This window comes from Hypomesus nipponensis, chromosome 22 (assembly GCF_054491055.1).
Source record: "Hypomesus nipponensis isolate SF chromosome 22, ASM5449105v1, whole genome shotgun sequence".
NCBI lineage: Eukaryota > Metazoa > Chordata > Actinopteri > Osmeriformes > Osmeridae > Hypomesus > Hypomesus nipponensis.
In genome coordinates, this window is record NC_140382.1 from 8,175,300 (window position 1) to 8,190,000 (window position 14,701).

At 47.2% G+C, this 14,701-nt stretch overlaps 1 protein-coding gene and 1 long non-coding RNA gene across 4 annotated transcripts in view; one reads left to right on the plus strand and one right to left on the minus strand.

The window, feature by feature from the left end:
- Positions 1-3,702: 3,702 nt before the first annotated feature.
- LOC146236285 (uncharacterized) lies at positions 3,703-6,434 on the minus strand. Its single transcript, XR_014740978.1, has 3 exons — positions 6,353-6,434; positions 4,751-4,851; positions 3,703-4,418 (listed from the first exon to the last, which is right to left on the minus strand). It is a non-coding gene; the product is annotated as an uncharacterized LOC146236285 (long non-coding RNA).
- itga1 (integrin, alpha 1) overlaps positions 5,290-14,701 on the plus strand; it is a 25,435-nt gene continuing 16,023 nt past the window's right edge. For 2 of the 3 annotated variants that reach the window (XM_084687433.1, XM_084687434.1), the window contains exon 1: positions 5,290-5,621. In XM_084687433.1, the coding sequence (XP_084543559.1) occupies positions 5,585-5,621 (37 nt within the window). In that variant the 5' untranslated portion in view covers positions 5,290-5,584. The remainder of the gene's footprint in view (positions 5,622-14,701) is intronic. The other variant, XR_014740977.1, reaches the window with a different exon arrangement.

A 14,701-nucleotide genomic window follows, 5' to 3' on the forward strand; every position in this document is an offset into this window, starting at 1 on the left:
AGGAGAAGGAAGAGGAAAAGGAGCAAGAAGAGGAGAAAGAAGGAGTAGAAGGACTAGGAGAAGGATACCATGATGGACGAGGAAGAGAGGAGAAAGAGGAGGAGAAGGGGGAGACAGCAACAGAGCCAGTGGCTCGAACCCTCAGAAGCACTCAAAGAAATGATCCCCACAAGGTAGTGAACTATGCCCAGTGTAAACAAGCCCTCCTGCTGAACATCACAGCGCAGCAGCAGTCTGCCTGTTTGACCATCTAGGTAGCATAGTTGCACACTTTCCAAGAAGACAAGATACACAAGCAGAGTTCTGGAGTCACTCTGTTTAGTGAGTGTGACTGCATCTTGGAACTAACAGTTCTACAATATTGATGTAAACTGAAAAGTGTCTTTTTATAGAGCATAGTGAGAATATCCTCCCTTTAAACGTGACATTTAGCCTCATTTATTGACTCAGTATTACTCAGACTAACAGGACATGTGAGTCGCTGACAAGACTACTTTAAATGAATTGCTTCCCTTCAAATATTTAGACAAAGTAATTGTACTACAAATACGTGAGTTTGCTTTGTTTCTAAATAAACCATTCTGGGTAATTAAAAAGACACTTCCACGTTTTCTGGTGACACACACACACACACACACACACACACACACACACACACACACACACACACACACACAGACTCTAGAATGGCTTCCATCTTTGCTGCCCTGTGAACCTAAAGCCCCAGAGCTGACAGGACCTCTAAATCACCCCCAGGGGCTCAAAGGGCCACACTGTGGCCCATATTGGAGCGATTTCCTGCTCTTAGAGTGGGTGAGGGTGAGGGGTGAGTTGGATTCCTAGCCAGGGGTCTGCATGCAGCGCCCCCGCCCCCCCCCCCCCACACACACACACACACGCACACGCACACATACAAACACCTCTAGAAGGAGGAGCTTGGAATAACTTAACAGACCACCGCACCAACTGCAGGAAAAAAGCCCACATCCAGCCCACAGCAGTCACATTAAGGACACAGAGGTATGTTCAATAGACATTCCCATTGCTACGTTGTAAAAACACAGTGAGTTTAAACAGAGCAGAATCACAATTATGGATGAGAATCTGCAGAACTCCAAAGGGACTGAAGGACAGGAGAGCCTGCCCAGAGTATGGTGTTTGCTGGGGGGTCCACATACCAGCTGGGAACACAGGTGCCTCAAGAGCCCTCCTCCGCCTGGCTGTGTGGTGAGGCCTGTCTGCTGGACAGACCTGGTAGAACACAGCTGGGCAGGCCAGCTAGGAGAAAGAGAGAAAACAGGAGGAAGAGTGATTACAAAAGAGAACAAAAGAAAGAGAGAGAGGAATAGAGATTTGATTGAATTGCTGTTAATGGCGAGAAAGGGACTGAAAGACAGATCAGTGACACATTTGAAATGTACAATGAGGGGAAGGGTTGTCCTCCCAGGGAGGAGATGAGGAAAGTAGAACAATGACAGAGTTCAGTCTCTGATCACGTGAGTCCACAGCAAAAGCTGGCTTAGGGTACAGAATGATGTCACTTCCTCATGACTGGAGGAAGGGTGGCTCAGTTTATAAAATTGCCAGGGACATGAAGTGACTACGCTACGTGTTTGTTTGAAAGAAGAAAAGTGTTCTTTTTGTTTCTAGAAAAGTAGTGAAAGATATGTCAACTTATGACAAATATGATCCCTCCCTTCCTCACTCAGTTGTAGGGTCTGCACAGGAAGCCCTCAACAATGAGAGCTCACTAGATTAAGCTTGCACACACACACATACGCATGTGCGTGTGTACACGCACACCTACACACACCAACACACATACACATATGCATTATGAATGAGTTGCATGAGGCCCATTATGTGATCATGCTGGTCAGTGACAGGTGATGAACAACTGGTTGCTGGTAGTGCTGGGTCGGCTACATAGCTCACATAGTTCACATAGATGGGATGTGTTTGATTTATCTTGACACGCATTATGGACCCAGAGGATAAGACACGAAAGTGCAAGTTCTACTCACAGGGTAAACCGAATCAAGCATGTCTTGAGTAGTTAGACTGCCCCTCCAGTGTAGCTTTCTACAAAGGAGAAGTGCTAGGGAGGGACTGGGCACAACCTTATATTCTACACTCACCGTCACTATAGAGTTGCCATGAATGTGTTTTCACTAGTTGGACACTACTGTATTCTCTGGAAGGGAAGAGAAAAGGGGGATGGAGATTGATGTGATGTTAGACTTTAAGCTCCACATCACACACAGGATCAGTGAGCGTCAGTCAGTCAGTCAGTCAACAGGTCTGTGACCCTGCTGTAACCGTAGCTCAGAGGCCATGTTGACAAAGTCCAAGAAAGAATGGGTCGAGGGAAAGAGGTGTGTGAGGGGGAAGGGATAGGGTTGGATGTAGAAGTGAACGACTGGTATACAACAGAATTTGGGGCCCTCCTGGTGGGGTGCCTTGAGGGTCACATCTCCGTTGATCGAGTGTTGCTGCTTGTCACAAGCCAGGAATGAAGCAGGGGGCATGCACAGGATAAGGCTACGGATGTAGCAGAGCAACTTCCATAGTGTGATAGGGCCATAGTCGGGCAGAGCCCTTGTGTTTACAGGCTCTAATTGGCTGAGATGTCTCATACCCAGGAAGTGAAGCTTGATTCACTCATCACCCTGGTAACCATAGCTGCCTTTCCTTTAAAGTAATTTCCTGTTTGCTGAAGTTTGTTGTCGTGTTTTAAACAAACTGTGTAAATATACTGCAACTAAATCTGAACAGAGCCGACAGAGACAGGGGTGGGGATAGAGAGAAAGAGAGAGAGGGAAGGATGTGGAGAAGGACAGAAATAGAGAGAGGAACAGAGAGAGAGAGAGAGCAAAATGGAAAAAGTGAGTTGATACTTGTCTCTGTGGTATTACCCCTCTGGAGAGCATGCTCTGCTTTCCCTCAAGAAGGCCCCGCCCCTAAAAGACCAGAGGGTCAGGACCCACATGAGTCCCTCTCAGAGAGAAAGAAAGAGGAAGGCAGACAGAGAGAAAGCATTTTAAAAAGTTAATTTAAAAATAAGAGGAAGAAAGAAAGGGAAAGATGAAGACACCGAGAGATCAAAAGAAAAGCAATCTGAGAGGATGAAGACATCCCATCGCTCAATGCTAACCTCTTTGCTCAGTGTGTCGTCTGTGACTTTGTCAGGGTGTTCGGTGTCTCTACCTCTTGCTGTCCCATCGCATAGAAAGTACTATCTCCATCTTCATTAAGTGCCCTAAACATAAAAACATTGACCATGCAGCCTTCTGCCTCCCTCTATCTTTCACTCTTCCTTTCTCTCCCTGCTCTAATCTCATCATTTCATTCAAAGTGGACTTCCTGAGTCCAGTCTCTCCTATCTTACTCGTCCACATTAACAAGAGGTTTTATTGTTTGATGAGTTCCTGAGTGACATCGTCCTCCGAAGCAGACCCGGCGTGGCCAGTGTCCGCTCTGCTTACAGGGTCTCTGCTTAAAAGCCTGGCTTCCCAAATCAAATCACTGATTTTTAGAATGCAGCATCTGAAGGGGCAACGTGTTTCAACATCTAACAGGCATCCAATACACTAACGTACAAACACACAAACTCACCTCCCACCCCATACACAAACACACACATATGGGAGAGGAGCAGGTGTAACAGGCAGGAGTAGGCTCATGCTTTTAATAGTAGCTTTACACACGTAAACCAAAACATACAAACAGAGCCACACACCATCTCCAACACTTTGCCCAATGTTACAGCTTCCATAGCTTAACAATGAACACCCGTGACCTGAGTGTCTAGGTTTTACAGCAGGATTTACCGTAGGGCTGTGGGCTCATTGACGAGACCCGACCCCTTAGACAAATATTTGCCTCTTCTTTTGTTATTTTACACTAACCAAACTCATTTCCTTCATTTAGGAGGATTTGTTCAGGAAACATATCTTCGCAGGTCGTCTGTAGAGCAGCCCAGAACATGTACAGTATATGTATACACACACACACGGTTCCACACATGCATTACACTCGCTCATGCAGATACAAACACACACGCAGACTCACACACACATCGGTCTGTAAGTGTCTGGTCTCTCTGCAGGGGGAGGATACCGGTGGGGTGGAGGGACAAAAACAGGGACACTAATCAGAGTCTTCCTGAGCAGCCGGGGAGATATCTGCAGGGCAGGAGACACAGGAAGGCCTTCTGTAAACTGTCTCATTCTCAGGGAGTTCCTGAGATCCACTCTGATACTTTGTCCTGTGGGTTTCAGCTTCAGAGTTCGCATCGGGCGAGGAACTTTGCAGTACGTATCTGCAGTGAGGGAACGAAAAAGCCTCGGATTCCTCAGGCTATCATAGCAGATGTTCAGGAAAAAGTGAGCCAGCCTTGCAATGGTCACAGGTCTTCCCTGAGAGAGAATGACAGGGAAAAAACTCTGAGAAGATAGCAAATGCCAGCAATACATTTGACAATGCAATTGGAGGGCAGTGAGTCATCATTTGAAAACATGATCCAAGATCAATAAACCTCTGACTGTCTCCGCTATATGTGTTATCGTGTGATTTCTATCCTTCTGAGTGTGATTGTGTGTGTGTGTGTGGGGGGGGGGTGGGGGGGGGGTGAGAGAGAGTATATATGTGTAAACCATACTAGGCACGCTTGACATAACTCTGTACTGTCAGGCTGAAGAGTCAGAGTGGCATGATCAGATCCAGCGGTATTGTTGCAGCCCTGGTATACCTTAACCATGTATAGCCAGCCCTGGTTCACCCAGGTCTTGAACAGCCAGCCATGGTACAGCCAGCCCAGGGTTGCCTGACCCTAACCCTGGGCTGTTCCAACTGTAACAACACAGTACATATATGGGTTATACAAATGAACATAAGCTCTCTATAGGAAATTTCCTCAAAGGCCAGAAGGAGGCTCAAGAGAAAAAAAATCTGAGGAACATTATAACCGAACAAATGTTTTCTTTGACAGTTTTGTACTGTCAGCACGGATAGCCCACTGGGCTTGTTGGACTGACTTGTGTTCCTGGTTTTTATCCGATTGTTCTTGTCATTGAGTTAGTTTGGTGGATTAATAGGAAGTAAGCAGGATTTCAAACTTTCTAAACCATGTTGAGGATTTAGCTGCATTATATCAGAGTTTCTGACAGTCCTGATTTCCAGAGGTCTCTGTCAGACAGCCACTGGTCTTATTTGCCTGGTAAGATTTTCCCATGGGTTGGCAAGCCAGCCCCCACAAACCGCCGCTCAAGCGCTCATAGCCTCAAGCCGTCTGAGCAAACTTATCATTCCTCCTCCTTCGCGTCTCGGTTTCGTCCGCAGTGCATTACAGAGAGAGAGAAAGAAAGAGAGAGTGAAAGAGAGAGAGCCTATATGGACAACTGCCACACGCGTCTGCGCTTTTAACGATTAGAACACTTCAAACAGAACTTGCTTACAGGAAATGCCTGCTAGATTCTCAGAGCGGGTCAATCACCTCTAATGCCTCAAGAGAGCTGAGCCTTAGTAGAATTTCGCAAGTCGGAGGGAAGAGTTAAAGCATCTGAGGCTCTAGTGTCTGAGAACGATGCTGGGTCTAACGCATTTCAAATTAACAACACTTGGTAAGTTGTTTCGTTACCTCGAAATATGTTCAAATGCTATGTTGTCGTGTATTGCCACCGCAGAGCATTTGTTTTTATTGTGTGCGTCCTGGCCGCTTGCTGTGCGCATCTTGTAAAAACACAAGGACCGACTGACCGCTGTTGCCTATGCCTGCCTAAATTATGTATGAATAGTGGAAGCATCCATTAGGTTAGAGTGACCCTTTCGTTTTTCAGTTGTCCGCAATCTGCAAGCAAATTTAAGTGTTTGGAAAGGCTGCCTGTGTGAAACATGCTGATTGGCGTCTGAAAGTCTATCTTGCTGTCAGAGATGGCTCTGACGGAAACACAGTTATAGCAGAATGCTTCAACTGCGGCGGGACGGGCGCCTCAGCCCGCTTCAACTTCACACCAGACAGTTAGCCATTAGAATTAGCCTTAGGAGCGCAGTGTTTGGAGTGGTGCGTGGGAGGGGTGAAGAGGCTCATGTCCCATTTACAATGTCAATACTGAGGCTTACAATAAATTGAAGGGTAATTATTGCAATTCATGTGTACACTTGGGCACATCTTTAATAACATCTCCCCCTCCCCCCTATCAGTCCATCTTCAATGGCTCCCTTGATTTTCACCGGATTACTAATTCATAAACCCATTGATTTAATATGTGGTGTGTTGGGGAGGTGTCTGAACAGAGCATTATTTTGTAAGTTATGTTGAGCTGGTTCAGAGACGTAGGAAATCACCGCTCACCTCTGGGAACTCTCCGCAGCTCCAGCGATGCTCTAGTTGTAAAGTCAACAGCGTGAAGTGCTCCGTCTGATGCTCAGATTCCTACACTCACATGTGACGCAAGCTCGTGACTGTCATTAGAGAATTGAGTTAGAGATGCAGCTGGAGATTTGAAGGTCGCACATTAGCAATGATTACCGCTCACAGACACAGGTCTCCTCACTTAGCCCAGCGCCCCCTCTCACCCAGGATGTGTTGCAGAACCAGAATACTTAGAATTGGTTTACTTTCTTTTACTGGTATACTCAGGGGCTTGGATATGGACCCCATGTTCTGTACTGTGTAGGCCTATGTCTATACTCCACCTGGGATAGAGAAGCAGCTTCTGCTTAGCCACACCCACACAGCTTGCAGCTCCTACCTAACCCTGCAGGTCTTACCTAACCCTGCAGGTCCTACCTAACCCTTCAGCTCCCACTTAATTCTGCAGGTCTTACCTAACCCTGCAGGTCTTACCTACCCCTACAGGTCTTACCTAACCCTGCAGCTCCTTCTTAATTCTGCAGCTCCTACCTAACCTTGCAGGTCTTACCTAGCCCTGCAGGTCTTACCTAACCCTGCAGCTCCTACTTAATTCTGCAGCTCCTACCTGACCCTGCAGGTCTTACCTAACCCTGCAGGTCTTACCTGACCCTGCAGGTCTTACCTAACCCTGCAGGTCTTACCTGACCCTGCAGGTCTTACCTAACCCTGCAGGTCCTACATAACCCTGCAGGTCTTACCTGACCCTGCAGGTCCTACATAACCCTGCGGTTCTTACCTAACCCTGCAGGTCTTACCTGACCCTGCAGCTCCTACCTGACCCTGCAGGTCTTACCTAACCCTGCAGGTCCTACATAACCCTGCAGGTCTTACCTAACCCTGCAGGTCTTACCTGACCCCACAGCTCCTGGACGATGAAGCACATAAGGTTCTGGTTAGGGTCTTTTGGGCATCTGGCTTCAATCAGTCAATGAGGGGCCGAGAGAACTTACTAGGGACATTTGCAAACCCACACACTTTGAGCCCCCCTCAGGGTTACTGATCCAGACCAGTGAAGCTGGTGGAAGCTGGTCCTGAAGAGGTGTTGCTGGTGTATGAATGGAGGACTTGCATGCTCTTCAGACACACACTCCAAAACGTGTGTGTGTGTGGGAATGTGCCTCTGTGCATGTGTGTGAATGTATGTGTTTGCTGGCATGTGTGGGAACTGGTGGTGTGTTTGTACTGTAGTTAATTCACTATCCCTTAGAATGGCTTCCCGATGTGGAAGTTATTACTGGTCACACCAGGTCCCTTAATAGATTTATTGTATGTATAGTTCAGCCCACTCCTTGCATGTGTGTGTGTTTATGTGTCCCATATGTATCACTGGAGATCCCATGTGTTCTTATCATAACGTCCAAGCAAACAGTAATGAAACACCTGAAGCATGTTACTACGTATGAAGAGGACACGCATGCACATGCACTCACTTCCTCCTTCTCTCACAGACACACACACAGCAACACGTAGAGTCCTCAGCAGTCTCCTGAAGAGGGAGCATGTCATCCTCACAGTTGCATATCAGTTCTATCTATCTGCCTGTGTTCCTGTCCAGCCATCCAGCCCTCCTTGCCTCCTTGCCTCCTTCCATCCGTCTGTCCATCCATCCTTTTCTAGCTTGGTCCATTCATCCAGCAGGAGCGAGGGCAGTGTGTTTTAAAAGACAGTGCTTAAACAGGACTGATGAATGTGCGGAAGAGACCATGCCCTCAGCCTGTCTCAGTGGAGGTTTTTTTTTACAGTAATGGAGCCTTCTCTTATTCATGGATTCATTTTCATTAAGCTGGACTATTAGTGAGGGCTTCTGCCACCAGTGTCAATTACTTTGTGGATAATAGTCCATTTCATAAATAGACTGGTGATCAGAGAGGGTAGAGGACAATGTAGGGAATGAAGGGGAGTGTGGATGAGGGAGAGGCCGAATGCCACGCCCTTCCCCTGGCATAGGGAGTCTCCACCCCCCCCCCCCCCCCACACACACACACACACACACTCACACAGACAAACTAACACTCCCCCTACTAACATGTTCTCTACACACACACTCTCAGTCATAAATTGTCGGGCTGATGCGTCAGATCTCCTGCAGACTCTCTCCCTCCATACTTGGAAACTAAAAAAAGACATTCCTCCGCCGGAGGACCGACTGTCCTTTCTTCTTCTCCTCTCATACGTTGGCTGATTTCAACGCTCTACGACCCCCAGGCTTCTCCTCTAGTCATAAACCAGATCCATTCAGAGATGGGTCCTCTGAGAGATGAAGTCACTCCAGACAGCTTTAGTGGGAAGCAGCAGCTTTGGATCAACCACTGTGTGTTCTTCTAACCATCCAGTTCTTGTTCAAGCCCAACATGCCAGCGACACACACCAGATGAGATCAGCTAATCTTATCACATGTACAGTTGAAGTGGTATCCATGGCTACAGTGTTGGCCAGTTTAGAGGTCTTAGTCAGTGCAGTCCATTGCTTTGCTCCAATCCGAGGAGCAGTTGGGTTAAAACCTTATGAAGTGATGTGTGAGTACTATCAGCTGTGGGAGAATCTGGCTTGTCATAGCTTAACATCAGCAGGATCAAACAACTGGACTATGCCGGCAGACATAGTTACAGCATTGGAAACTATCCAAACAGCTGGGATAGGTTGCAGAGTATTTCAAGTCAAAATTGTCACAACCACTTACAGAAGCATCTGTATGGAGCTTTAAAAAGGTTTTGGAAGTGAAATATCTAAAGAATAGTTTTACCAGTAGTTGTAAGAACATATTTAACACTGGTGAAGTATGTCATAAGGTGTATGCGATACAGACAGGGAAGGAACTAGAAACACTCTGCTAAATGTGTTCTTATCCAGATGCCTCTCAAGTGAACCATGAGTCCAGAATTTAATCTCTGTACAGAAACATGCATATGAGGTCAGATCCTCTATGTGATTTGTGCTAATGCATTTGATTGTTTGGCTGGAACATTATGGTCTGTCCTATCAGATGTGTCAGGGGCACAATGTTTCAACCAGACCAGCCAGAAGAAAGAGGAGGAGAAAGCGGTTTTCGACTACAGGGTTAGGCTCGGTATATAGACTTAGAACAGCATAACAGGGCAATGTTGTTTGAGACACTAGCTTCTAGACTTGGTCTAGTACTACTACTGAAAGATGGGGGACGTTAGAGAACAGGAAGTCACTGCTCAGAGAGTGTGAAGAGAAGGAAGACCGAGGTGCTACACACAGGATGTTCTGTTTTCACAGACGGGTTATCAGTATAACAGTACGTGATCTTGAGCTTAGCAGCCACAGTGTAGGTTTGGTGGTGTAACCGTGGTGGCGTGAGTGTTCGCCAACCGTAGTGGAGTGAATGCTTGTTTGAGAGGCAGATGCAGCGTGCAGATGAGAGCCATGTGAAGATGTTATCTTCCGACATCACCTTTCAGCAGTCACAAGGGGCTTGTCTGCTAGCTGGCCTACCATGAAGACCTCGTCTGTCTGGAGACACAGCAACTTGCTCATGGAGAGGCTGGCTAAATCCCCCTGGCTATAGAGGAGGGGTCTTACTGTAAAAAAACAACAACAAAAAGGCAGGAAGTCTTTCTACGTTTGCTGATTTGAGTTCTTCCGGAGGCTGGGTTCAGTTTAGCGAGCTGATTCTTGCCACAGATCCCCTACGGACCTGGCTGATTTCAGGCTGCTCTCTCCGTGATCAGGGCAGCAGATGTGGCATGTGTGTGTGTGTGTGTGTGTCGGGGGGTATCTATGAGTGTGTGCATGTGTGTGAGGGAGGGAGCGGTGGGTGCACATGTGTTTTCACAGCCAGGTCATGAACATTTCACGAGTATGTTGATGGTTCGCTGGTGCCCCAGCAGCTTCACAGAGCAAACAGGGTTCTGGGGTTGAACTGAGCTCAGCTCCCCACTGGTTTATTTCCAAGCTTTACTCGGGGGAGCCTGTGGACATGCAGACCTGCTGAAGCCCTTCCATGTAATAGAACAGGAGAGAAACCTCCCCCAGGGGTCAACCGGTGATCACTACCAAGCCTCGTGAGGACAGGTGTGACATCACATAAAGTATCCACTCATGTCCCGTGATCCAAGGTCGTGACCCCTTGACCTCCTGACCTTGCTCAAGGGGTGAGCCGTGGCGCCTCTGAGACACACACTCACTCCCAAACACCGGAGCCTCCATGTTTTTCACACTCCTTGATTTGTTGTGGTTTCCGTCCTTCAAGCTACCTTTGCTACAGGATGTCATGAACCCTGTCCTGGGGTAATTAGAACCACATTGGTCATCTTGTTAATGCTGTAGCCTCTGTGGTCGGTAAGGACAGGGCTGTGTTTAGTACAGAGATAGCAGAGAGCAGAGAGAGGAGGAGGTCTGAGGAGGTCTGAGGAGGGGTGGGGGTTAGAAGAGAAGAGGAGGGCAGGAATGGAGGTATTTGACTGTGAGGTCATGGGACATGGCAGTTGTTGTGAGGCATCAGAGAAAGGAAGATGGAATGGGGGAGTCAGCAGGGAGGAGTGTGGGAGAGAGAGAGAAATGTCAAGAAGCTATAGATACCCACATTAATACACAAACACGTACACACTAGACGCCTCAATTCTGTCATTTGTGTCCTTGGCCCTGTTCAAAGTGATGTGTTTGAAAGGGATTGTTTGTGAATGTTGTCATTTCCTTGTGTTGTTCTCAGTGCAGCAACAGAAATGCTCAAAACACACACACACACACACACAAACACACACACACACACACAAACACACACACACAGGATCTAAGACTGTCAACACTGAGGCCCCCTGAGGGCTGTTGATGTGTGTATGTGTGCCTGTAGCCAGACCAGTCCTGCATCATCTGCGCGCCAGACCAGACCCTCCACCAGAACACACACACACACTCCACCCAGTTCAGTCCATCCATCATGCTGGCATCAGACTGGAAGAGGTACGTTGTGCCAGGCGCACCTTGTTCACATTAAAAGGGTACTGCTAACACGTACAGGAAGCCTAGCAGAATGACACTGTCCCAACACTTTCAAATGGTTTATTATTTGAAATGGATGTGATACTCTATACATCTGGTAATGTGCTGTACATATCCGGTAATCGAATCTGGTAATTTATCTATCTGGTAATCTGTCTGGGGTAGAGTATCACGAATCAATGCAAATCTCTTTCAAGTCTTACATTTTGTTTAGAAGTGATTACTTGTTTTATTACATGTAAGTCACATGAGGATCACATGATCATCTTATGATCATCCCATCGGTGGCGGTATGTGATATTGGACAGGCTTGGTGTTCAGTGGAGGACGCAGCTGCATCAGTGGGAAGGCGTTATCTACATGGTGAGGAAGTAAAGAGGCGGGAAGATGCAGAGAGGCGGGAAGTAGGGAAGGTGAGAGGGGGCAAGGAGGGAAAGAGAGAGAGGGCAAGGAGGGAAAGAGAGAGGGGGCAAGGAAGGAAAGAGAGAGGGGGCAAGGAGAGACCTCAGGGGATGGTGGGGTCTCTCCATCCAGGCCTTGATTTTCCTGCTGTAAGACAGTGCTTGAGAGAGAAATGCTTTCTCAGGGATTGTCTCCCGGTATCTCCTCCTGGTGTCTCTAACAACACCACGTTCATACATGACTACAGAAAAGGTAGTGGTAGTATTCTGGTGGTGTTCCTAGCTGTGGGCATTGTCTAAGACAAGGTAGCATTTTCAGAGATTGTTTATGTAGGGAAAGTCACAATGTTAACATTATCAATAATATTATTTTGTGTACTGAAGGTACATTTACCAAAGATGGTTTATATGGCATAGCATTATTATGATAATGCTAACGAGATTATTTAAATTCTAATAATATATGAAATGATAATATTGTACTGTATTTACCAGAAATAGCTTTTAGAGACAGAGTTTTAGGAGAGAAAAAAATAATACAGAGGTAGTATATTTTCCAGAGATGATGTCTCTTGTGGGTGTTGCTGGCCCTGAGACAGAACAGGAAGTGAACCCGGTGACCTCAGAGGGAGGAGTCACTGTGGGAGGTGTTTGATCTGAGACCGCCCCTCAGCACACATGGTGCTAAAAACATTGGAATCAGCAAACCACATTATTTAGAAGGGCGTGTGGGTGGGTGTGTGTTGCAATCTATTGTGCAGTAAATGGTATAGAACATGGTTGGAGCAGGGGCTTCTGGGGGATGAAAGCCATGAGAACCGTCAGGGGGATGATGTCATAGCGTGGGAGACTTGTAGATGTTTAGCGGGCCAATAAAAACCAATGTTCCTGAGAGGACATCTGGAACTTCCTGTATGGAATCTGACACCAAGACTGCAGTACACTCCCAGGGTAGGTTGGATGGATGGATGGATGGATGGATGGATGGATGGTTGGATGGATGGATAGAGGAGTGAATAGATGCATGGGTGACTGAATAGATGGAAAGAGGCTGGATGGATGATTAATCCCTGATGATCTGGAGTCTGTCAGCGTTGATTCAGCTTCATATCCAGAGCAGCGCTCCAGCCGTTCCCTCCAGACCCAGGAGACACTGAGCCCTCCAAACCCACAGCTCTCTTACTGCACGTTGAGTCACATCTGTGCTTGAACACACCCAGAGAAAAGTACTCATGAGCATAAACTGGCATGTCCTCACATGCACACACAGACACACACACACACACTGTACTGTCCTCCTGACCAAGCAGATAGATTAATTGAAATGGAACAGCTCTGGATGTGGAGGCAGCTGAGCAGAGGTCTGTGTCGGAAGTTTGGAACCCAGGAGAGCTGTTCCCAGAAACACATGGAGACAGAGAGAGAGAGAGATAGAGAGAGAGAGAGAGAGAGAGAGAGAGAGAGAGAGAGAGAGAGAGAGAGAGAGAGAGAGAGAGAGAGAGAGAGAGAGAGAGAGAGAGAGAGAGAGAGAGAGAGAGAGAGAGAGAGAGAGAGAGAGAGAGAGAGAGAGAGACATCTGGACTCATGTCATGGATTAGGTGGACTTCTTGGTGTCTGGACAAAGACTCTATGCCAGCATCGTGACCAGCCAGGTTCCTAGTGAACTGACCTCCCTAGACGCTTTTCTCCCTTACCCAATATTCTGTCTGCTCCAACCACTAATCTACCCAGTAAGCTGTTACTTCCACAATGCCAGGATCCACTCAGTTGTGTCTTAGCATCATACATGGGCACGGCTGTTTGTGTCCAGAAAGGAATTCAGCTTTCGTGTTGTTCCGGGACTGCTTGTGATCACTGAAAAGGCCTTCTTGGCCAGAGGCCATCTTGAATCAGCTAAATGAGTAGCATTCCAGGGTGTGTGTGTGTGTATTTGTCAGTAACTGTGTGTGTTTCAGTGAGTGTGTGTGTATGTGTACATAATCAAGTTAAAAGGGAGAGTAGATTGATGTATGAGAGGAAAAGATGGACAGAGACAGAGGAAGGAGACTATGCAGGTCGATGGATGACGATGCAGCTTACGTGGAGGGTGGAGGCTGTCCCTCCCCTGTCTGACTCAGGACCAGAGAGCATCTGAGAGTTACTATCACACACATCTAGAATAGGATAGTTGGACATCTAAATGAGGAAATAGGACTGAAAAATGGTCGGCAGCCGTAACAAGGAGACAGTGTGATTTAGTGTCTGCTGGATTCCTTGAATATTGTGTCCGTCTCAAAGCTCCATGGCTCCTCTCTCCTAACCTTCTCATACTGTCGATGGGGAGGAATGCCTCAGCACAGTCCCAATGAACAGCCTTGTTGTCAGCAGAAACACAAAGAGCTGTTTTAGGTTATATTTGGAGGCCATCTAATTTACAGATGGCAGAGACAGGGGAGGAGGAGGGAGTGAAGAAAGGATTGCCATGGAGGTCAGAAGGGAGGCGGAGGGGAGGCGGAGGGGAGGCGGAGGGGTCTGTGAGGCCAGGAGCTGAGACAGTGCTGGTCCTTCTTCTGCTGGAGTTCTGTGGGCCGAGTCTGAGATGGGACCTTCTCCTCTTTACTCTCTCTCTCTCTCTCTCTCTCTCTCTCTCTCTCTCTCTCTCTCTCTCTCTCTCTCTCTCTCTCTCTCTCTCTCTCTCTCTCTCTGTCTCTCTGTCTCTCTATCTCTCTCTCTCTCTCTCTCTGTCTCTCTATCTCTCTCCATCTCTCTCCTTTTCTGTGGGCGGCTGACAACATACCCAGAACAACTGAATAGTACTGAAGTTGTTTATCAGTCTATCTGTTGAACCCTTTAATAAAGCTGGTTTGTTTCCCCCAAATAAATATGTATAAACATTTATCGGGAAAAGCCCTCTCAGCCAATATTCCTCTCAACATGAAGT